Raw genomic sequence first — 19,904 nt, forward strand, 5'->3', positions numbered from 1 at the left:
AGTCAGAATTTTCGCCAAAGGATTATTTTTCATCAATGAAACCAATCGAGTCAGAGAGTTCCTCACATGTAAACTCTTTTTATGTAAAATATACACTGTAAAGATGTAAAATATGTTTATGTACACAATATGAAACAAATCATTACAATAACAATTATTTGCCTAACAAGGCATTGACATAATAAAATATAGTGTGCAAAATTGATCACTAACAGACTAGCTCTTTCTCTGATTACAGCTCCACAAACACTTGTAAGACATGCTTAAGATCATACAAGAGATTCAAATTAATCAATGTACTCAAATATCCACATTAAGTGTTATACATTAGAGACCATGGAAATACAATCAGATCATCTCCTGCATTGTATCCCTGCATTAGGCCATCATCCGTTAAAGGCTATTCTGATCATCCAATACCAAAAAAACATACTCAGAATGTATTGTTCAGAAAAGCGGCTTCGTAACTGCAAGTCTGTCAGTGACCGTCAGATACGCTTTGAGATGCATTTACAAGAATCAGTTTCCTTCAGCTCGTGGCTTATTACAAATAAACCTTCTTCAAAGCGTTAACCACGTTCTCACACCATCACCCGTTACGGTATGGACAGCAGAAAGCTGTGTGGTTCAGCTTTGTATAGCTTTACAGGATATTGCACCTTTCATTAGCATCGAGGGGTTAAATGAGCTAGAAAGTGGAAAGCTGTATGGGGTCCCAGCTTGTATGATGTGTGTGTCACGTGGCATGCATATCACATTGAAGAAAAGGACCAAATTAGAAGGAACATTACTTGAACTGAAGGTTTTTGACAGTGTTTTGGATTTCACTTGACTTGAGTAATTTGATATATTGTTGTTCCATGTCAACCCGTATGTTGGCGATGGGTTCAAAGGGGTTAAGACGGTTTGCTGTTCCTACAGTACCATTCAAATGAGTCAATATGCTGCCCGTGAACTTCTTTTGTCCAATCAAGCTTAGCTAGGAAGGTCTGTCACACCACTGGCGCTTGCTGATTCAGCACACTTGGAAAAAGCAGGTATTGTGTTTACGTGAAAACAAGTGGGCGAGTTAGCTCATTAGTCTAAAGCCTGGCCATGATTACTCATTCCCTAGACCTGCTATAGCCCACTGTACTAAAGCCTAGAATTCTGACCTGGGAGCTTACTAAATGAAGGTACACTATCTCACCAATAGCACTGGTTAATCTCAGGGACATTTGCATAAGGTAGGAGATAAACTTGTTCTACGAGGAAGCCTGTATGATATATTTACCCCCATGCAGGCACTTTAGTCGGGTGGCCCACCCTTATCTTGGACATTTTGTTTTGGAATATGAATCTCCTGCCAAGTTCCAAACACGCCACGTATTTCATTGTGTAATTCCTTCCAAGAACATTCACCTTAAATGCACCCAGCCAAGCATACCTTTTCATTTTAAATGTTACTATAGTCACACCACAGGCATGACAGACGCTTTGTTACTGTGAAGATGTTCACCTTTATGGATTTTCCCACATCGTCACTGTTCAGCAGTTAAGAAGAAAGCTCCGGAAGTCTGGTGGGCCTCTCTGAGCTGGATCAGTTCTGTAAAACCCCGGGTTACTTGTGGAAGCAATTTACTGTGGCCCTTGTCCACGTAAACAACACTTAACCACAAAGATCAAGGTTAAGTAAAGGACAGAGGTAAATCAAGCAACCAATCGCAACTAATCGCCAGATCATACGGATGGTCCCAACCTCTTAGTCTCTGTACAGATGAGCCCGTCCAGATGAAGTGGGCATTGTCAGTTGATGATACCAGCAAAGGTGTTGATAGGTAGAAGGAGTCCCTTGTTCATGTACTTGCTTAGTCCAGCATCCTTGTCTTCTCCCAGACTGAACCTGGATCTCATGGCCTTCTGGATGCAGTACCCAGGGTCAAGGCAGGGAGCGATCTCTATGCTGAAAATGAAAACACACATACAGATTAGGGTATGACCCATTAAATGGCCTGTGTTTATTTGATGTCAGGGCGAATACGAATGAACAGTTGTTAACAAGATATGTGCCTTAACAAGCCTTCTGGTAAACAAGTCCATGAACGAAAGCAACACTAATCACCATAACAACCACAGTATGGCCTTCACCTGCTGCATTTACAGAGCAAGCTGTACAGCCAAACCATTTGCATACACAGGTCATTTACACAGAGGGGTTACGGTGTGTCTGTTTGACCTTAAAATATGTCTAGAATCCGCCCCTTTTTGTAATGTTCTATTGATTGTACGGTATTGTCAGAGACAAAATCATGCACACCCCCTACTTGATACATATCAGCATTTGCAAATACACTGAAGAGGTTTTGAACAAGGTCAGTGTAGGCTTGCGGAAAAAAAAGAAGCCATTCCCTCACCTTTGAACATCTTTGAAGGTCCTGCGAGAGTCCTTGTCCAGGATGATAGAGAAGGCTCTCCTTTCAAGAGCCCTTATTTTAATGTTGCAGGTGCGTATCTTGTACTCCTGGTCACGGCATTGGAAAGAGTGGTTGATTGGACAGCGATTTTCGATGACAAATCCTTAATGAGGTGAACAATACGTTTCACACATGGAACCCTCAGAGGAGAACGGAAGCGCCTTTGTCCTAACTTACCGTGCCGTGCTTTGGTTTGGTCTTACAGAAATTCACGGTCAGACAGTTCAGATCTGGGAACAGCAGGGGATACACAGTGGATGTTTACCAGAAAAGACAACGTTACATGTTTACAAGATGAAGACAATGACGTTGACTCGGATCCTGTGTGGAACTACAACTCGTGAAAAACAGAAAAAGAGGAGCTGGTTAATGTCACCTTCAGTTTTGTTGGAAGGTATAGCGCTGATCTGAGCTCCTGCAGTCCTGAGGGATACGCCCCTGTCCACGTCTCGTCCACTCAACGTCACCTGAGGGGGGGGGGGGGGGGGAGGGGGCAGGGGGGAGGGGGGGGGGGAGTAGTGAGACATTAGGATTGACAGACACACGTAAACACACCGACGCCAGTGGCATACCCTTAAAAAAACAAAAACTGGAGGTGTACAACAAGCTTTTCGTCGTGCCGTGTGTGAACCTGGGTTACAGGTTCTCGGAACCTGAGAGTCGGAGGGTTCCCTCCTCACCTGTCTGTAATTGATGGAGACGACGGCCCCGCATATGTCTCCAGTGTTTTTCCTCTGCTTGATCGTCATGTCTGAAGGGAAAACGAGGGATTAGAGGAGGGCTCAGAGTCGGCGTGCGACTGAGGCACGCAAACATTCATTGAATTACATTTAGTCATTTAGCAGACGCTCTTATCCAGAGCGACTTACAGTAAGTACAGGGACATTCCCCCCGAGGCAAGTAGGGTGACACAACGTCATTTGAACGGCCTGGAATCGAACCGGCAACCTTCTGATTAATAGCCTGATTCCCTAACCGCTCAGCCATTTGACCCCCTACATATTCATACAGAAGCATTCGCGTAGGCTACGGCGCGTGGACACTCAGGTGACACGCACATACATGCACGTACATCCACACAAACGACAACAACGAAAACAAACGCAACAACACACGCACAGGAACACGCACCTCTTAGAGTGGCCGCAGGCAGTTTAAGCTCAGGGAACTCCATCACCAGGTGGGAAAGGAACACCTCCTCCACCGGCTCCTTAGTGAGGCTAGAGAAGGTCATCTGGCGGAGGGAGGAAGGGTACAGAAGTAGGTCACAACGAACCCACTCAGAAACACTCGAGTCTGACGCGATCGTGACCGACACGTTCTGACTCCTCCTCGTGTTCAAAAGGTACTGCTCTCAGACACTAGGTGACAGCAGTAGCTTAGCCAGGAACTAAACGGTCCTTATACCAGACCAACATGTACACCAGGGCACTCTTAGTCCAGCATTGGTCTTACTGAAATCTGTGCCCAGTAAAGCAGTTCCTGTGGAGTCTCAACGCTTAACGGTTCAGTTCTGCCCACCTTGACAAAGTAGATGGTGAAATACACTGGCTGCAGCCCCGTTCGGACGTAATAGGATATGACGTCAGACAGGAAGGGACTTGGTTCTGTCTGCTTGCTGCTGCTCGACTGCTGGAGAAGAAGAAGCAGATTAAGAAGATGGCGACGGAGATTACGGTGACGAAGAGGATGAAGAAGACACAGAAGAATGAGAACCGAAAGACGAAGAAAAAGACCTTGAAAACACGAAAAGTAAATGCTACTTCTACTTCTAGTGTTTTCCTTCCCTAACAGATGCCGACGAGGCGTCAGAGAGCAGGTGTATATACCGTATGTCCATGCTTGTATCTCGTCACAATGGTGGTTTCAATGAAAACACACTGACATTTTCCCCCTATATCCGGGAGCATGCAGCAACAGAAGCTATTTTGTAACTTCCTGTCCTTCTGCCTGTTACGCAAGACCCTAAGCGACTCTGTTACAGGACTGAGGTGTCAACTGAGGGCATCTTACATGCTGCACGTATGGTCACAGTTGCCCTCTATAGATCATCTCCGGCACAGTCATGTTAGATATACTGTTGCATGTTTCACTTCATTCTAAATAAAAGGCCTAAATCAAACGACAAATACGTGTTTGGAATTAGAAACGTACCATTTTGGCAAGTTTGGGGATCATCGACCCCAGACTCTTGATGTTGCATTCGTACCAAGGGTCTACCATTCCCAGGTAGGAGCCCAGAGCACAGGGATTTTGCCCAGCAGGAGAAAGGTTTTCCTGAAAACAGGATCAAATGGTGCATATTGAGTCATGCAACGCAGTAAGAGGAAGACATTCATTGACATGCCAATGAGGGAGTTTTTGCTGGGAATCTCTTTCATGTTTCAATCGACTGTTTTGTACTACCTTTGGCAACACATAACGTCACCAATAGCACACTAGACACCAGGGGGGTATTCCAGAAAGCAGGTTATGTGACATACCCGGGTGATTTAACTCCCCAGCTGACACCCAGCATTGTAGAAACATTGCCAGTAGGTTGCTGCAACATTCTGAATCAGCTGGTGGTTTGAATAGATGTTGGGTTGGATAGATGTTGGGTTGGATACAGAGCCGTTGTTAGACATAAAACTCTACTGGGGCACAGGCCCCTATTCGTATTCCTTTTTTTCTGTCAAGCTTGCTGCGCACAATGCACTATAGGCTATAGAAACTCCCCTTGCTTAACCCACTATACAACAGTTCAGGGACGCAAGTTTGATATCAGCTTTGGAAGGGACATCAATAGTTAATGCGAGCGCACACATTTCTCTGCATTCATTTGAACGCAAATACGGTTTTTTTTTATTTTACAAGCGTTGCTTGCGATACTGCGTTTATTTTTTCAGAGATTATCAATCTAAATGAATGCACTGACTAATAAAGTAAATTGTTAAAACTCAAACTTTAGATTTTACTGGGGCACAGCAGATTTACACTGGGGCACTTGCCCCAGTAAAAAGGGTCTAACGACTCCCCTGGTTGGATAACTGTTAGGTGGGCTGGATAACTGTTAGGTGGGTTGGATGGGTGGGTTGGATGGCGTGGGGTTCTCACTCTGCCAGAGGACGTGGGTGTGGGCTCCTCGCTGACAGGGATGTGGTAGAACTGGAGGTTGACTTTCATGGTAAGAAACAGGCGCCTCGCTTCTCGTTTCCTTCGGAGAGAAACCAGTCATTAGGAAATGCTCTGCACAGGTGGCGGGATTGACTTGTAGGAAAGTCAGGTGGCTGAGCGGTGAGGGAATCGGGCTAGTAATCCGAAGGTTGCCAGTTCGATTCCCGGTCATGCCAACTGACGTTGTGTCCTTGGGCAAGGCACTTCACCCTACTTGCCTTGCTTTATTCTCATCTATTCACTGAGTCACACAATGACGTCATTTGGTCTATTGCTAGTATATTTTCATCATCACATTGCGGCTGTGAGAAAGTATTTCTCAAAGCGATGGAACTTACGGCAAAACGACACCAAACGACACTACCCGCACGCCCCCGTTTCTCACCTGAGGAAGTAGAAGGCCTTGGCCAGCCTCCCCAGCACTCTGTCATCCCCCATCACCACAACCCGAGCCGTGAAGTTCTTCTGATGCTTGGGGAAGGGGGTCGCGCTGCTCCCCGCCCTCCTCTGCAGCGTGTCTCCTCCCCCTTCTCCTCCCCCTCCTTCCTCCCTCCTCCCCCCAGGAGTCCCCGGGTCCTCCAGGGAGTCCTGCATCAGCGCCATGCTGTCCGTCACCGAGGGCCTCATCTTAATCCCGCCCCGGCGCGACAGCCTGCTCTGCTCGAGCTCCCCCGGGCTGCCGGGGGGCTCCGCCTGGGGGTCGGCCCCGGGGAGGTCCCGCTCGATGCCGCTGTCGGTGGACACGATGGAGTGGCGGGGCATCTCCGAGGGGGTGAGGTCGCCGGGGAGGTCGCAGAAGTCAAAGTCCTGGCCGAGGGAGAACTGCTCCGACATGGTGCTGGAGCGCACGCACTTGGCCAGCTCTCGCCCTGTCGGGGATAGGGTTAGGGTTAGGAGAAAAACATCACACAGAGCGTCAAGACGAATCCTACGTGTGAAACACACAAAAGTCCTGTCAAATGGAACACTGGGCGCTTTTATAATTTTACATTTAGTCATTTAGTTTACTTACTGTAAGACGCTCTTATCCAGAGCGACTTACAGTAAGTACAGGGACATTCCCCCCCGAGGCAAGTAGGGTGAAGTGCCTTGCCCAAGGACACAACGTCATTTTGGCATGGTGGGGAATCGAACTGACAACCTTCAGATTACTAGCCCGATTCCCTAACCGCTCAGCCACATGACTCCTTCATATCTTATCTTCATCGAGTGTCTCTTTGGGCTTGTCCACCTTTCAAAGGGCCCCTTCAGTTTACTGAAACCGGTCGAAACAAATAGAAAAGAAACCCCGTTCTCCAACTAGAGGCTAATATTCATCCCCCCTGCGTCCTGGGAACGAGCAAAGTGTGGCCGTTTACGAGACAATGACAGACCCCCCCCTGGTTTGTTAGCTACTCACAGATATCCTCCTCATCCTGCCACAGGTGGAAGCTCATCTCCGGGTTTGGAAGCGGGCTGTCACACACTCTGCCAGAGGACAATGGCTCTATACAAGGAAAGAGGAAGACCTCAAACTGTCACAATGAGTCCAAACGAGCCCGTCTTCACTTCCTGGACTGTGGAAGGAATTGGATTTCCTGGGAACTTATGTTTGTTTACTAATCAATAGAACTGGGGGGTATTCCAGAAAGCAGGTTATGTGACATACCCGGGTAAGTTAACTCCCCAGCTGACACCCAGCGTTGTAGCAACATTGCCAGTAGGTTGCTGCCACATTGTGAATCAGCTGGTGGGTTAACTTACCCAGTTATGTTGCATAACCTGCTTTCTGGAATACCCCCCAGGTCATTGGATGCATACTCGTTTACATTTACATATTTAGCTCTTATCCAGAGCGACTTACAGCAAGTACTGTGACTTTCTGCCGAGGCAAGTAGGGTGAAGTGCCTTGCCCAAGGACACAATGTCATTTTTTGTATATCCGGGAATCGAACCGGCAACCTTCAGATTATTGTAGCCCGATTCCCTAACCGCTCAGCCATCTGACTCAGTTAATATGTTCTCATATGCATTTGCTATTGGTAAGAGATGATGTCTGCAGCTGGCCTCATCAACAAGGCCCTGGACCCCCAACTGACACCTCTGACTCACAGCCAACTGCACTCTCGTTACTTTATATTATATTTTATTGCATACTGTACAGTTTTTGTTAGTATTTTGTTGTAAATATATATATATATATATTTTTTAGATTTCATACTTTTTATAGACTTGCAAGACTGCACACACTTTTAGAATTCTTATATGTTTACTGTATGCACCAAGCCACCAAAGTAAATTTCTTGTCGCGTAAACTACTTGGCTATTAAACTGTATTCGGATTCTGGTTCTGATGATTGTGTCTATTTGTCAGACTGAATAGATGTCCAGGGTGAGGAGAAATTACCCTTGTGATGACGACGGGGAGAGCCCCACCTATGATCTCTCTCTGCCCTGTGGTCATGGGCTGGTCAATCTCTTTCTCTGGGACTGTTGTAACGTCCTTACTGCCCGACTGTCACTGCCTGTTTTTACTTTCTTGTGCCCTATTTAAGATGGGCCTCCGGCCTCCAGAGCTCAGAGAGACATGACTGAGACCTAAGCCTGGTGTTGTGTTGTCCATTTATTGTCAGAGGTCTGGTTTTCTCTCCCAATCTGCAGCTTGATAATACTTATAAAACTCAACTGAACTTAGTCACTCTGTTAATGAAGAGACGGACAAAAACCACACAGATGTAGAAACCCAGATGCAGACGCACTCACACTTACAGCTGAGTGACAGTTATTAATGGCATTGCAGATAAATATATGTTATTAAATGCTGAAATAGACATCCAATGAAGGCTTAAGGGTGAAGCGACTGGAATGATTCAGCTACGGAGCAAGAGTTATTCTGTCGTCTGATGAATGTTGTTGTCCTCATGAGTTGCTGGTTACTATTTTTTTGAATGCGTGACAGGAAATTAAATCTGTTCCACACGATACAGTTCCATCCAAAGCTTGTAAAATGCGTTTGTCAACAAGGCTTAGTCAAGCCAGTGTTGTACACAGTTCATTTAATTTAAAAGGTTTCATTTGTGTCTAAATGATGTGGCCTTTATAAAGCTGTCAACTCTGTAGATTCAATTAATAACACACCTTCAGATCAATTCAAATCCATACTATGTGTATCCACTCCTTGTATAATACAGTGTATTGTAGTACAGTATAGTATCTGTCCACAGTAGATACTCTGTACTGTACCTAAGCTGGAGGCTGTGAGGATCTCCTTGTAGAGCTGCTCCAGCCTGTCCTTCAACTGCGCCCCCTCGGTCCTAGTGCTCTCCTCTACGTTCTGCTCCAGAGACGCCACCACCTCCTGGAAGTATGGCTCAACGTCCTGGCCCATGTCCTGTGCACACACACACACACACACAAATATCAGGGAGGGGGCATTCAGACCCACACAAACACACCCACACACAGGAAAACAAGCACACACATACACGGCCTATGAATAGCAAGGAGGTGAGAGGTCAGAGGTGTCCAGACAAACACTTCTCAGTGTCTGGATGTCCTGTGGAGATGCTAGGTGTTGTAGTAGGACCTGCGCCAAGACACACGGCCCCAATCAACACCGTCCAGCTCTGGGAACAACAATAGTCCTGACTGAAGTTGACTGAGGAAGGCCCTAGGTAATCCTAGTGGACCTTTAGTTTGGGTCATAGGACCACATAGGACCACCTCAACAAAGTAATCATACAATACAGTAAATACTACCGTTTATGTTTAGTGCAGAGGAAAACGCATTGAGATATACAAACAAATACAAATTGAGCACGTATATAAGAAGCAAAGCGGGGGAAAAAAAAACCCATGGTGAGCCGCGTGTCCCAAAAAAGACACACGCTCACCATGAAGTCCAAAGTCAAACGCTTTCACAGTGAACCTGACCCCAACCCCCCCGGTGTCATGACTGTCTCTCTGTTCCCCTCCCCTTGTGGGTGTGTCTGTGTTTGTCTGTCAGATTCAATGTCAGCTCGTTTGTCTTCGGCGTCTTGTGTTAACCCACTGATTACCCTGTCTATTTAATGTTCCTTCTGTGTGCGGGTCCCTGTCAGATCGTCGCATGTTGCCCCCCCCCCCCCCCCACCCCCCGTCTTGTGTCTCGTGTGAAAGTAACGTTCGGCTACCCCCAGCGCTTCGAACTTCTGTCTAGTTTTTTGTCATTTTCCACGTCTGTTACGGGCGCTTTGGTTTTTTTCCTGGCTTAGTCGCCGAGGTGTTTTTGGTTATCGTTTTTGCCCTTTTCGGTTTTCAAATAAAACCTTGGTTTGCATGCAACTGCCTCTGACTCCTTGGGTGCCATCTGACACCCCGGGGGTTTACCTTCAGAGCCTGGGCCAGGGTGGGGCCGTGGCACCGCTCGGCCCCCAGAGAGGCCTGGATGGAGTGCTGGACCACGCTGCACATGTGGTCCAGGGGGCTCCGAAACCCCCCGGGCCCTTCGATGTCCCCTCGCAGGCCCTGGCCCAGGCGCCCGGAGAACACAGCTGGGTCCGCAAACACAAACACCCTGGGGGAAACAATAGGAGGAGTGTTGGCTGTAGCTGAAATACCTGTGGTGTAATACCCACGGTTTGACCGCAGACTGGGTGACCTCTATGAAACTCTAATAGAGTCAACAAAGTAAAGTACACCACTAAACACCCCGGGCACATATATAATATGATGTAATGTACCTCAATGTGCTCGAATAAATGTGCTTTACTGTAGACTGGGAGTCAGGTGGCTGAGCGGTGAGGGAATCGGGCTAGTAATCCGGAGGTCGCCAGTTCGATTCCCGGTCATGCCAACTGACGTTGTGTCCTTGGGCAAGGCACTTCACCCTACTTGCCTCGGGGGAATGTCCCTGTACTTACTGTAAGTCGCTCTGGATAAGAGCGTCTGCTAAATGACTAAAATGTAAATGTAAAATGTAGACTGACTCAATGACTTGCATGAGACTCTACCAAGCAGTCACGAGAGCAAAGTAGCTTACGAAGTTCCATCACACAGTTTATACAGAATCCTAAATGTTTGAGTGAGTTAGCTCTATGCTCTGTAATGCCGGGTTCCTCACCTCTCCTGACATGGATAATATTCATTCTTCAGGCTCTGTTCGGCTACCACCATCCTCTGGTACATGAGACCTGCGGATGAAACCGGTTTTACGTCTCACAAGTCAATAACATAACTCCTGACATCGATATATTTCCACCGGTTTTAGACGCGACAATTTCTATCTTTGTTTAAGTTTGTTTTAACAGACACATAGGCCACAGAAAGGCACCAAACACAAATACCGACACGGTACGATCCGCGTTCATCATACGTTCCTTCCGTTCTGTATGTACTGGACGTCAAGGCAGTGTGTGCGTGTGTTTGGGCACCAGGGGACAGTGTTGGGGCTGCAGTGTTGCGCACCTGGTTTGGAGAGTTCGGCCTTCATGTGTCGGGTGTAGCTCAGCCCCACGGTGCAGTAGGGCTGGGGAAGGGTCAGCAGGCGCTTGCAGAAGTCATACACCCTCTTGGAGAGGTCGTCTGGGATGTAGGCTGACTGCGACCACACACACACAGCCAAAAAACACACACATCACACAGCCAACACGAGTACAGTCAATAAACACGCACGCGAGGAAACACATATTCGCGTGCATGGGCATACGCATGCGCGAGCACGAACAAGGACACACACACCAGAAATCCCCCCCCCCCCCCCCGGCATCAGTTAATCATCCCTGCGCTCCCAAACCAAACCACCGCAATGACGGCGCAATGCTGACGTGCATAAACTGACACGGCTTTATGAGTCCAAATGGTAAACTTAGCTGTCGAACTGTTATTGTTCACTCATCTATCGAGCTAAATCGAAATAAGGCTCATTAGTTAAGGATAAACTGGTTGACTGGGTCCTTGTATTGACTGGAAGGAAGTATTCCATGACTGTAATCAAAGACAAAACCAGCTCAGATATCAGGATGTCACGGTGAAAGGACAGCAACACACCATACCTGTATAACAGCATAGATGAGTGTGTGGAGCAATGGAATGATGTGTTGCCGGGAGTCAACTCTTTCGGCCTGAAAACAAACACACACACACACTGTCAGTTTATCTTTTTAGACAAAGGGTGTATTGTTTTGTCTGGGCCATTGAGGTAAGGAGCAGGTGAACAGGTATCAGAAGGAGGACTTACCCTTTCGAGCTCCTTAATGACGACTCTCACCAGAGTCAGACTGTTCAAATGGTTGTTCTGCACCTTCTTGTGCAGTGTCCATCTCAGCATCCCTGCACACACACACACACTGCTCAATGTTTCCACAGACATGGGACTAAACTGTTGTTCATGGCTGACTAAGTGTTTTCCACACAGCATTATTTCGTCGCACCGCGAATCAAATGCGGTTGATAACTCGAGTAAATATTTGTTGCCGATTGCTCCTGTGGGCTGCTAGTATCACTTCATCCTAATATGGTTTTAGAGTCAGCTAGGAAGTGTGAGGGTGAAAACTTTCACCTTTGCTCAGACAGTGAAGCAGAAGGGGACCTCTCTGCATAGTGTAAGTGGGCGTCCCACACTGTCACATACCTCGTATGTGGGCTCTCTCTCTAACACATTCACATTTGACATTTACTCATTGAAGGGACCATTTTCCAACGTTAAATACAACCAGACCGTAAAGTAAGGCAGTGTAATACGCGTTTACACACTGTAGCATTCTGCTTCCCCCTAATTAAACATGATCAAAAACGATCTGCCGCGGTTTCTTTAGCACCCGGGTCAGTGGAAGGCACCTTTGTTGACCATGGTGGAGGGGTGCTGGCTTTCCAACTCTCTGAGGACGGCCTGGACACTGCGGTAGATGTCCGACTCCAAGGCCATTGGAGCGCAGCATCCTGAGGGGGTGGGGGTGTCAGGGGTCAAAGGTTGAGGGGGGAGGGTGGGATACAGTGAGTTCAGTTTGTATCTTGGTTCACAGTGAATGTGTCGGTGTGCAGGATATACGCACGCAAAAATATGACAGTATAATGGCAAGTGACTACACCATAGTTCCACATTAGGATGGGATGAGCATATTATGGAACTGGGTTATGACCGAGTAAGATCACAGATACTGTAGTTAAGTGAGTGAGTGTGTCTGTCTGTGTGCTTGTGAGTACGTGTGTGTGCTTGTGAGTACGTGTGTGTGCTTGTGAGTATGTGTGTGTGTGTGCTTGTGAGTATGTGTGTGCTTGTGAGTATGTGTGTGTGTGTGTGTGTGTTTGTGAGTATGTTTGCTTGTGAGTATGTGTGTGTGTGTGCTTGTGAGTATGTGTGTGTGTGCTTGTGAGTATGTGTGTGTGTGTGCTTGTGAGTATGTGTGTGTGTGTGTGTGTGCTTGTGAGTATGTGTGTGTGTGTGTGTGTGCTTGTGAGTATGTGTGTGTGTGTGCTTGTGAGTATGTGTGTGTGTGTGTGTGCTTGTGAGTATGTGTGTGTGTGTGTGCTTGTGAGTATGCTAACCTGTGGGCTCCATGCTGGCTGCAGGAGCTATCTCAGAGGGTCGTGTCGCTCATGTCTGCTATACATTCTGTGGCCACGGTCTCACCACTGCAGACAGGAAGAGGAAACAGTGTCAGGCAAACAACCAATCATGTGGGCTAAAGGTTGGTCGGATTTTCAGTGAAAGACGATACAATTGCGTTAAGGCACATACACCAGTGATCAAACATACCAGCTTCTGACGAGCCCAATATGATGCATATCTTTTCGCTGATCTGTTTTACACTGTCGTTCATCACCCATAACACAGTAACAGTCTCGCTCACACTCATTGGGCCTGACTTTGTTCTAGCGAGGAGTCATTCTCACACCTGAATGCATGCAGGAGGATTGGGAGTAGGAGCCATACTGTGCAGTTGCAATCAATCAATCAATCAATCATATACAAATCATAAACAAAACTGGTCAAACCGTATTGAGGTTCTAAGGTATGTTTGATGTACGGAATCCAACCTGAACTTAGTCCATGTCCAAAAGGACGATGTGTACTATGTTTCCACTAACTTCCACTGCAATTGCTAATTGTGAGAAAGCTAGACAACTAGACCACACTATATCAACTAAACCAAACACAACATACTCAGCAGGCTATGGAAATCCATATGGAATGACAATCTCCAATAAGCAATGACCAAAATCCAAAACAGCATTCATACAGAAACCGCCAAGAGACCATCCATTATGTTGCCGCTTAAAAGAGCAAACGAGAGAATATGAACTTCCCAGTTGCCGAGCCGACAGTTAGCCTACAAACACTTAGCTAAGCAGTTTAAAACCCAGCGCGCACACACACACACACGCGTGCGTACGCACCTACCTACTTCTTCCCTCTAAAAGTGTGTCTTTTCTCCAGCTGTTCCTGCTGACGGTTTACGAAACACTAGTTTCGTGCGTGCTCAACTAGTACCCAGGCCAAGCGGACTCAATATGAGCAAAGGAAACTTCCTCCTGTAAAGGATAGCACTGACAGCTGGAGCCAGCATTATGCTGGGGAAGGAGGGGGGGTGGGGGGTGCTTGTGTGAGGGTTAAGTTTGTAATGGAGGCGGGGGGCATCCGGGAAACTCGTTTCTAACGTGTTAAATATTCCACTTGTGGTGTTCCGGGCCGGACACTACCTATGTATAATCATAAAAGGGTGCCCACATATGAACTTTGTCCTCGTGTTGATGGCTCTCTCACTCACACACACATAAAGCACGCACACACACAGTCAGAAACATAAGGAGGAAGTGACATGGTTTGGTAAATGGCACATGAACCCTAAAACACCGTCGTCAAACGTACTGTATCAACCAGGACGCCTCAGCCACTCACTGCACTCAGTGTGACCACAAGTTCCCTGACAACGTCGCCTTCCACTCTCCCTTTCAACCTCTCAGTAACTAGCTCGACGTTCCATTTTCTTTTCCTTTTACCGAAGAAATATCTCCCCACCCCTATCGAGACCATTTATCTCCCTTTAAATCGAATCTTTCCCTCGGTCTCTAGCAGTCCCACTGAAAGAAATGTAACACCAACGTTTTGCTGAGGACAGGAAGTGACACACTTCCTGCCTGTTTGAGGGGGTGTAACATTCACAACCGCAAGTTATATTTGCCCGGATGCCCCCCGCCTTTAGTTTGGAGCCCGACGACATATATAAATAAAATAATAAAAGACCACTTTAATTCTTGCGAGAGCTTATAGCATGTCCTATGCACCCTGACAGAGAAAGGCGTGCAACAACTGAACAGATGATCTGTGATTTAGTACGGGCATGAATGAATGATTATCTACTTTCAGGAAAAACTGGTGCGGAAGATAACAGTGTGAGAACTGATAAGAGAAGTGCAAGAATTCAAAGTGACCAGAGCTCTTGTTTGCTTCGCTATCGTCATTGTTTGTCCCGCTATCTAAATTACTGGACCCACTTATGGTAAAGACTCCGTACGTACTAATGCTTGAGACAAGGGGAACTGACCCCATCACACCTCAGCACATTTACACTCCGATATCCGTCTACGCTCTGGTTTCAGTTTCCTCCACAGGTTGAATCCATTACAGAGTATCTGTTACCTGTCCAAAAAGCAACATCCAGCCTCCCGTGTGGGTGAGGAGTGTATCGAACCCATGTCAGACGGCGCTCATCTTCTGAAAAGATTTGCGACTGCACATGGGTCTCCTGTACAGTGTACAAGGGGGGAAACTCGAGTTTGTTTCCACTCACACACCTTTGATAGAAGGATGTGCAACTACTCTGTGATCATCGTTCCACTGAAGCGTCGAAGCAAAGTCTCCGTCTTAATTCATGCTTCCCTGATTTTTGTTTTCAACTTGGTAGGATCACGACTGCAGTTCCGACCAGTAAACGAGAGGGCTATTTTGAGTTACGGGTCTGTGATCTTTGAGACGTTCACATTCAGAAGCACGCTCTAGACAGGTGTAAAGGGAACTGCAGGCCCCGGGCTTTGGTTTTGCATCAGGGTCATCGGGGTTCTGGTCAGGTGGCCCTGCACACCGTCGGCGAACAATGTGGAAGAGAGAAGACAGGGGGCCTCATTTCCGCACCGGCACACCACGGACGCCTCTGAAAACAGGAAGGGCCCGGCAGTGGGGTGGAAACGGCCGTGTGTCCTGGGCCTAGCCCTAGTGGGAGGATGGGGTGGGGGTGGTGTGTGTGTGGGTGTGTGTGTGTGTGAGAGGGGTTGGACTGGAAATCCCCGACTTGGGACAGCGTTGCACAGTGACAGTGCTGTAGCTCACAAGGCCTACCTGGAAAAACGACAAAGTGACAAACTATGCCGACAGTGTTCTTAGAATGCCACTTACTTGAGAATGTGTGGTTCCTGAGGTCAGTGAAGTTTCACTTCATGACAGCAAAAAATAAACTAACAACATATTGTGCTCTAAAGCAAGCAAACTTTATAATACATAATTACAGAATCATCCATCACCTTGCATTAAAGACAAAGATGTCCAAAACTACCCCCAAGTGACAGAAATCCCTGCAAACAAACAAAAAACAACCGCGTCTTTCATGTTAGGGGAATATCCATCAAGGATATTTCCTGGACTTGCTGTAAAACCTGAACAATATGAGGAAGTTCTTTCTACCTGGCCAAAGCAGAGGGGAGGAGGAGACGTGAGAGAGGTAGGGGAGAGAAGGGGTGAGAGAGAGAGAGAAGAGAGGGGGTGAGAGACAGAAAGAGAGAAGAGAGGGAGACGGAGAGAGAGAGGTAGGGGAGAGAAGGGGTGAGAGAGAGACAGAAGAGAGGGGGTGAGAGAGAGAAAGAGAGAAGAGAGGGAGACGGAGAGAGAGAGGTAGGGGAGAGAAGGGGTGAGAGAGAGAAAGAGAGAGAAGAGAGGGAGACGGAAAGAGAGAGGAGAGAGGAAGGGGAGAGAGAGAGAGTGACAGAGGCAGAAAGAGAAAAACAGAGACACAGCGAGAGAAAGAACAAGAGAGAGGTGGGAGGCTTCCTAAGTCAACGTTATCAATCTCTCGCCTGGAACAACGAAGCTGGTGGGAGACTCGAGCCCCAGTGTCTATCGGGGGGGATCGGAAGAGAAGGAGCGAGAGACGTAGGAAGACAGGGAGTAAGAGAGAGAGGCAGACCCAGGGGTCCCATGGGGGGCTCCCTGTGGTGTGAATAAGGTCAGGTGTCTTGAGAGGGTCAGCTGAGCAGATGATCCCCCTTGGAGAGCAGCCTGGGGTCTCAGGTGCTGTCTGAGGTGTCCCAGATTCGCAGCAGACTGATAAGACACACACACACATACAGCGCTGTTCGCCTTCTGCTCACCTACGAAACCTAACTATGCTCTGAAAACACAGCAGCAACATCCCGGTTCTACACATCCTATTCTGAAGGAATGTACAGTATGACACAGTAAAAATGTGTATGATTCATGGCCAAGGCATGGCTGCACACCACAATTACCCAATTACCACAGCACCAGGACAGCTGGCCTAACCAACTTGTTCCCATCACAATGGTACTGTAAGTCGCTCTGGATAAGAGCGTCTGCTTAATGACTAAATGTGTTGGATTCAGATTAATTAAAGTGTAGTAGAGAGACAATGGACTCTGTAAAAAGTACCACAGGAATCTTGTTACAGATTCGCAAGTGAACACTGAACCTTTTATCGCAAAGATTAAGAACTGTGATTTGCCCTCCTTCCTTCACTATTCCAGGAAGTATATGCAGTCTTATTCCAGTACACCGAGCTAAAGGACCTGTTGTCATAGCTGCAGTAAAGGCCCATGATACAGCTCAGTAAGAGGTCTGTGGAAGGGTTGTAAGGAACGACACCTAAGCATGGACGCCATTTATTTATTTATTTTTACCTTTGAGCAGAGTCTAACTGAACTTAATCTCCAGTTTAAAATACAGTTTCTTGTTGCCTCGTCCAAAACAGACAAGATATCGCAACTGTTCCAGGACATTCTAACACATACAACGTCAAGGAATGCATGGTTAGCCATGGAGATATGCAAAGTATTCTAGTGACGTAGGCAGTCATGTCAAAACCACTTCTTTATTATTTCAGAACAAAGACTTAAGGTCAGGTAGTTAGCTGTTATGTGAATCATCCTGTATTGGGACAGGATATGGTTACCCAGTGCATTACAGAGACGTTGACCACCCACACACACACAAATACACAGACTAAAGGCCCCGCCACAGTGGAGACAACCTCCTGAGTAGTCGCGAGCACACGACCATGCAAAGAAGTGTGACCGATTTGTTTTCATATTCCTCCTTAAGGCAAACACGAGGGTGGTGTCTGCACTAGGCAAAGTTTAAGTGCTTTCTGTGGTCGTCTGTGTCTCCGAATATGCCTGATGCCCAGACTGGTAGGGTTAGGGCTGTTTAGTCGAGACGTCATTGAATTTCAAGCGTCTGGAAAATGAAATCACCAAATGTCTTGGTAATGAATAAACATAGAACTACTAGCCTCACCAGATAAAGTCCTCCAAGAGTCTGATGTGTATGTGAGAGAGACAGAGAAAGAGAGACAGAGAGAGAGAACGAACGAACTAAATAAAAAAAGAAAGGAGAAAAAGAGAAACGACTGACAGAAAAAGAGACAGATTAATACAACTGCATACAACTGATTAAACACAATGTGCCTTGTTAGTGCCAGGACCAGACACTGACAGGAGGCAGGCTAGCGTCTGAATAAACTGAATAGCCTACTTAAGGTATTGTAACACTGTGCCCATCCATCCACAGTACACCAAACCCCTGGACATTCCAACAGCATGCAGTTGCCCTAAACCTAAACGCATTTGTACAACTGTTGGTTAGTAACTGTAAAGTAGTTGGGTGAATGTGTAAACATGCAAACATGTCCAACAGTCCCCCCCCACCCCCCCACCCCCCCCCCCCCCCCCCATCAGGAAACGCTCATGTAAAACAAGGAAGGGCTGGTAAACTCCAGCTTTACTTTAAATTCCAATAGACAAAACATACTTTTACAACAGACAAAACTTCAATTAGATACGTAATTGTTATCAAATTGTTCCGAATCTGAATCAGGTCTATTGCCAAGTAGGTTTACACATACGAGGAATTTTCTTTGGTAGGTGGTGCACTACAATGAACATGGTAAGCATAAAGAAAGTTCAAACGAGTACCCTACTGTTGTAATTGTCTTAGAGTTTAATTAAGTCATGTTGAGAAATGGGCAGAGCAGGGCTACTGTCTCCGAAGTTTCAGTTATCTTATCAACATTTACATTTACATTTATGCATTTAGCAGACGCTTTTATCCAAAGCGACTTCCAAGAGAGAGCTTTACAAAAGAGCATAGATCAAGATTGAGGAGGTTTGACAGTTTTACACAATCTGTGCAACAGAATTCACTCGCAGATAAAAACAACATGGTAGCCTAGTCTACTGTCACGATACATCAAATAAGATACGATTCCTTATACAAATCACATATAAACTCCGTGATCTTTGAATCATGTTGAGATGTACATCATAATTTTGTACGATCTACAAACTCGTGATAGGCTATAAACTCACTGTATTTCCCGAAATCGAGTTAATCTAATGGCTTATTCATGAGTGCATTACAGTAACAGTCTAGGGATTTGTAAATCTAAATCCCTGACTACATCGGGGATATATTGGACAGTTAAATAACCAGCCTCATAAACTCATACACGTTCCTAAAATAAATCCATATAGACTACTTACGTAAAGATTACGTTAGCAGCGTATTTACAATTAACTTCTAACTATATATGCTCACCTGTTGTTGCGGTGCAGCTCTGCAGAAATAACTTTCAATAGCGTGCAGAGGACGATCGGACTGCTTCGCAGTGAAGTTCTTCTGCAGTTGTGACAGTTAAGTGACACACGGGAGGCAGGCAGCAATGTCGCAACGCCCGCTAAGAAATTCTGACGTCATCGAAAATTCATTCAACCCAATAAATCACATCTCAACCATAGTCCCTTTCATCTGATTTGTTTGATTTTGTTATAACCGTGATACAGCTGGTGATTAATGTCGGTGAGTTGATTGAGTGTTGGTGAACTTATTTGGAGTTTGTGCGTGTTCGCATGAACTGTATTTTGTCTGATGGACTCATAGCATTTCAAGTATCTCAAGTAGGCTATTTCACTTTAAAATACAAAGTGTCCTTGTGGGGATCATAACAAAAGTGTGACCAATTTCTTTGTTGACCAAGGGCACCATGCACTCAGTTATCATAACATAATTTGAGAGCGGAGTGAGCGTTCAACATGGCGACTAACGGAACGTGT

At 46.4% G+C, this 19,904-nt stretch overlaps 1 protein-coding gene across 2 annotated transcripts; it reads right to left on the reverse strand.

Moving 5' to 3' along the window:
- Positions 1–57: 57 nt before the first annotated feature.
- On the reverse strand, positions 58–19,481 carry LOC134008813 (phosphoinositide 3-kinase regulatory subunit 6). Of its 2 annotated transcripts, none has more exons than XM_062448350.1 (20): positions 19,390–19,481; positions 13,113–13,199; positions 12,405–12,506; positions 11,806–11,897; positions 11,621–11,689; positions 11,034–11,166; positions 10,690–10,759; positions 9,957–10,143; positions 8,832–8,979; positions 7,009–7,095; positions 5,995–6,478; positions 5,550–5,649; positions 4,608–4,730; positions 3,975–4,082; positions 3,585–3,687; positions 3,134–3,204; positions 2,830–2,920; positions 2,631–2,683; positions 2,394–2,500; positions 58–1,942 (listed from the first exon to the last, which is right to left on the reverse strand). In XM_062448350.1, exons 2-20 carry the CDS (start codon positions 13,123–13,125, stop codon positions 1,786–1,788), a joined length of 2,298 nt encoding a protein of 765 aa, XP_062304334.1. In that variant the 5' UTR covers positions 13,126–13,199; positions 19,390–19,481; the 3' UTR covers positions 58–1,785. The 2 variants fall into 2 exon arrangements, with proteins under 2 accessions (XP_062304334.1, XP_062304333.1); XM_062448349.1 differs by having other exon boundaries at positions 3,975–4,085.
- Positions 19,482–19,904: the final 423 nt, after the last annotated feature.

The sequence above is a fragment of the Osmerus eperlanus genome, chromosome 22 (assembly GCF_963692335.1).
Source record: "Osmerus eperlanus chromosome 22, fOsmEpe2.1, whole genome shotgun sequence".
NCBI classification, from domain to species: Eukaryota; Metazoa; Chordata; class Actinopteri; order Osmeriformes; family Osmeridae; genus Osmerus; species Osmerus eperlanus.

Excerpts from the sequence above, each read along its gene's own strand:
- LOC134008813 (XM_062448349.1), bottom strand. Across the intron at positions 10,760-11,033 it reads GGCCGAACTCTCCAAACCAG|GTCTCATGTACCAGAGGATG; the intron begins GTGCGCAACACT and ends TTTCATCCGCAG. Across the intron at positions 2,501-2,630 it reads CCAAACCAAAGCACGGCACG|GAGTACAAGATACGCACCTG; the intron begins GTAAGTTAGGAC and ends TGCCGTGACCAG.